The sequence below is a fragment of the Ceratina calcarata genome, unplaced genomic scaffold (genome assembly GCF_001652005.2).
Source record: "Ceratina calcarata isolate Rehan_Ccalc_2016 unplaced genomic scaffold, ASM165200v1 scaffold511.2, whole genome shotgun sequence".
Taxonomy (NCBI): Eukaryota; Metazoa; Arthropoda; class Insecta; order Hymenoptera; family Apidae; genus Ceratina; species Ceratina calcarata.
The window spans coordinates 15,503-19,355 of NW_017175646.1; the positions used below are offsets into that span (position 1 = coordinate 15,503).

Below are 3,853 nucleotides of genomic sequence, written 5' to 3' on the forward strand. Positions count from 1 at the left end.
TAATAGCTTGTTATATGACTGTAAATAATATAAAAAATATTAAAAATTAATTTTACACAAATTTCTTTACACATTATTCTTTCACAATGCAGTCATTTTTACTGCTTTTGGGCAATATAGGTATAAACTAAATTTCAGTGTTTCTAGTGTTAAGAAACGTGGAAAGACACGAACAATAAATTGAATGACAATATTAGAAAAATGATTAATTTCCAATAAATACATTTACAATACTGATGTGTTTTTTTTTCCAGGGAATGTTCTCGATAAGCGCAAAGCAACAAGTATGCCAGCTGTTCTTCATCCAAGTCGTTCTAATCATTTTAATGGCCACGCTGATGACGTACGGCCCGGAGTCGAACGCTAATTTGCTAAAAAGCCACACGGGTCAGTATACATACCGCGTAACTTTACGCCTTATGCGAAATTACATACTACCTACATACATACAAATATGTGCATACGCGTCGCGGAACTTATCGTCAGAGAACGCTGTTATCGTTTAACATTCTGTGACGCGCCGACTCGAAAATTATACCCGCGTTGTCCTACATTAATTCTTGCCCGGTTTTATCCGACGAGACGTCCGTCAGAATGATTATTTGAATAATATCGTGAAAGAATTTATGCGAGAATACGGTTAAATTTACCTTTGCACGTAACGTTGTTTATCGTGAAGACACAGGACAATAATAGATGAACAGTAAAAGATGATATAATGGTAAAAATAAAGGGCGGAATTATTCTCTCTGTTCTTATTTCGTTGCCAATAAAATTGCTACGTCTACAGTTCCAATAAAATAAGAAAGCGAGCATCCGCTTACGGTTCCATTTCTGTGTACTCCAAGGAAAAGAATTCCTTTCGAGCTTCCACGAGAACAGACCGCCTCGAGGCAACGAGCTAACGCAGAAGGGAACATTTTTCCTAGGGCACGAAGGATTCGTGAAATCTCCTCAGCCCATTTCCATTTGATAGATATGCGTATAATTGAAACGGTAATTAAACTTTCAGAAGACCGCGGAAGTCGGAAGGACGTCAAGGAAACGGACCCGTTGCGGATCTATCCGAGTGAGTATTCCAACGAATTTACCTAATTCCGTATTTATATTCCAACGAGAACCTCTGTCATCTTTGCTTTAACCTAAGCAAACTGAAAATTTTTATCGTCTTTCTCTAAAATTAACATCACTTATACTATTAGCAATTTCTGCATAAATTAAAATTTGTGATTAACTAAATAATAAAACAACGCTGATTCTTGATATGTCGAATTTTCTTTCGTTTCATATTGATGGATTATTGCCTTCGGAATAAATAAAACGTGTGCTTGATTTCTAATAAACGCAGACGACTACTGTGCATCTCCGCAGGCATTTATTAATTCGCCCTTTGAATTCTGGACGTTTATTCGAGGCTGGCCTGAATCGTACACACGAATTCCGTTCACTTTGTCGCGTATGCAATGTGTTGACATGAATTTATGTACGTACCTATATACAAAACACTATAAACACGAATTCCGACGAAGATCAATCAACAGATTGGATTTTGGGAATGATACTGATTTAGGTTCTATGAAGTCGTCTCTAACATTGATTCCATCCAGAATCGACTGAACTAGGATCAGTGCCAAGATTCGTAATATTTATTAACGAAATAATTAATCGATTATTCCTGAAGTATTTTAGGCAAAAAAAAATTGTATACGACCTTTTTTGCATGAAATAGCAGTGTCTACAACTTTTACTTTNAAACTATTCTATACTATATTCTAAATATTTCAAAACAAAGTTCTAACTCTAATCAACTACAAATAAGATTTAATACAATTTCCTATTAGTACGAATAATTTAAAAGTAAAAATCATCAAGTGTTCTTGAAATTGTCTTTCACTCCAATAGAAGCAGATAACGATTACATCTGGTCAAGGATCGTTAAATAAATATGCCAAGATTCTTTTTCATTCGTTTATTAATCAAAATTTATCCATTTTCACAATACATCAGTATTTAGTACATTCTATTGTACTAAAGACGTGGCTAGAACTTGTTAGGAGGGATTAACCGTAGACCGGGATAGACCGAACTTTAGGAATATTTATTAAAACGATTGAGACGATACAGAAATCGTGCGAGCTCTGATGCTCGTACATGCTGAACACGTTGTACAATGAAACCGGAAAGGGCTCCGATCAAATATGTCGTCGATGTAGGACGGAAGTGCACACAGCACCTCCTGATGGCAACCGGGGGAATCACGGATCGCCTAGGGATTTGTCCATCTCCAACAGGACTGCTTTTCATTATTCATTAACAATCGTGAGCATTGAGCTATATAAATCATCTGGAGTGTGCACGAATGGGAGGGGTCGTTCGCCGACAAAGAGGAACCGTGAAGGAATCTCTTTCTCTTTCTAAGTGTATAATGCATGTTTTCTGAACCTGAACTCGGACTCGTATATGTCGAGTGATTGACAATATTATAAATTCAAGTGATTCGATAGAATATTGAACTTCTATCCCCACCATAGTTAAATTTACTACAAGATAATATAAATAGAGAGAGAGAATATAAAAAGAAGGATAGAGATCCCCCATAGCTTCTCGCTTCTTGGAGCATCGTCGCTACTCTTCTATCTTACGACTTTTGACAGCCGCGCACACTCCAGATATTTTATATAGCTCAATGCTCGTGAGTGACATGAAAATCGTAACAAGGTGACTCATAAAACGAGAGATTAAAAAAACTAGATTAGTCGATCGGTTTATTCATATACTCAGTCTGTGATACTGATACGTAGTATACGCAGGTACGAAATCGCAGGTAAACGCCGCGGCATTTAGTTGCAGGCTACGTTCTAAAATGTAAGCACAGCCGGAAGTTAACAACCGCGCTGGCATTATCCAGTGAACTTTCTGAAAGTTGCTTTTGCTCGCACGAGCCTCGGAACGCCTAAATTTGCGTTTTACGCGTTCCGAGGCTGAACAGCCGGAAGTGAAGCTGTTTCACAGAATTTAAGATCAGTAAATTGAACGGATACAAAAATTTACAAATTAATAGTACTCGTTTTTGCTTCGTTTCTTATTTTATTCTGTCCAACCATTATATCAGCTCGTATGAAATTTTACAAGAAATTCACGAGGTTCTCCAAGAACGTAGTGAAAGTTTTCCAATAATCATAACTCTAGACGGCAAAACGAGGCTCATTCAAACTGTTTAACGTGGTGTAATATAAATTCACGCGACTTAAACGGGAATGGAGGAGCAAAAGTCCCGACCTGTCGCACCTCTGTAAGATACAGCCGATCTTTATCGGGTTATTCAAAAGACCGCGGCCCTCCGCGCGTAGAAATGGTACGCAGAAGCTCGACGATCCACTTCTGAATCGAGTGTCGTACGAGTCACCGGATCGAATTCCAATAAACAGTGAGGGATAGGAGCACCGGTGGCAGCCTCCTTTGCCGTCGAAAGTGGCTGTTAAATCGGTTCGACGGGCGTTAACGAAGGCGAGGTACGTTTCTTTCTCTATGTTCTCGTCGATATTTTTCTCTTCTTTCCCTACCGAAGCCGATCCGACCATGATGTAAAAACATAAGGTGTGTTAAATTCTTCCAGCGTGTTCAAATGCGTCGCTGTTTGCGCCTTCCACTCATCGGCCATATTGGAAGTACGATGACCTATTGTTTAGTTCAAACACGCATATACTATATTACACTCCGAGAACCTAATTTTTGACATGTTTACGATTTTAAAATTCGCTCTGTTTTAATATGAAGCGTGATTGGTTAGAAATTCAAAATGGCCAACGAGTGGAAGTGTCCGTGTACCATTGAGATATATGTGCCCATAATT

At 38.3% G+C, this 3,853-nt stretch overlaps 1 protein-coding gene across 7 annotated transcripts in view; it reads left to right on the forward strand.

The window, feature by feature from the left end:
• Positions 1-3,853, forward strand: part of Rh50 (Rhesus blood group-associated glycoprotein Rh50) — a 27,790-nt gene that overhangs the window by 6,481 nt on the left and 17,456 nt on the right. For 5 of the 7 annotated variants that reach the window (XM_026816300.1, XM_026816301.1, XM_026816303.1 and 2 more), the window contains 2 exons: positions 255-387; positions 1,013-1,069. In XM_026816300.1, the coding sequence (XP_026672101.1) occupies positions 255-387; positions 1,013-1,069 (190 nt within the window). Of the gene's footprint in view, positions 1-254; positions 388-1,012; positions 1,070-3,353; positions 3,513-3,853 lie in introns of those variants that run through there. The other 2 variants (XM_018029980.2, XM_026816304.1) reach the window with 2 other exon arrangements.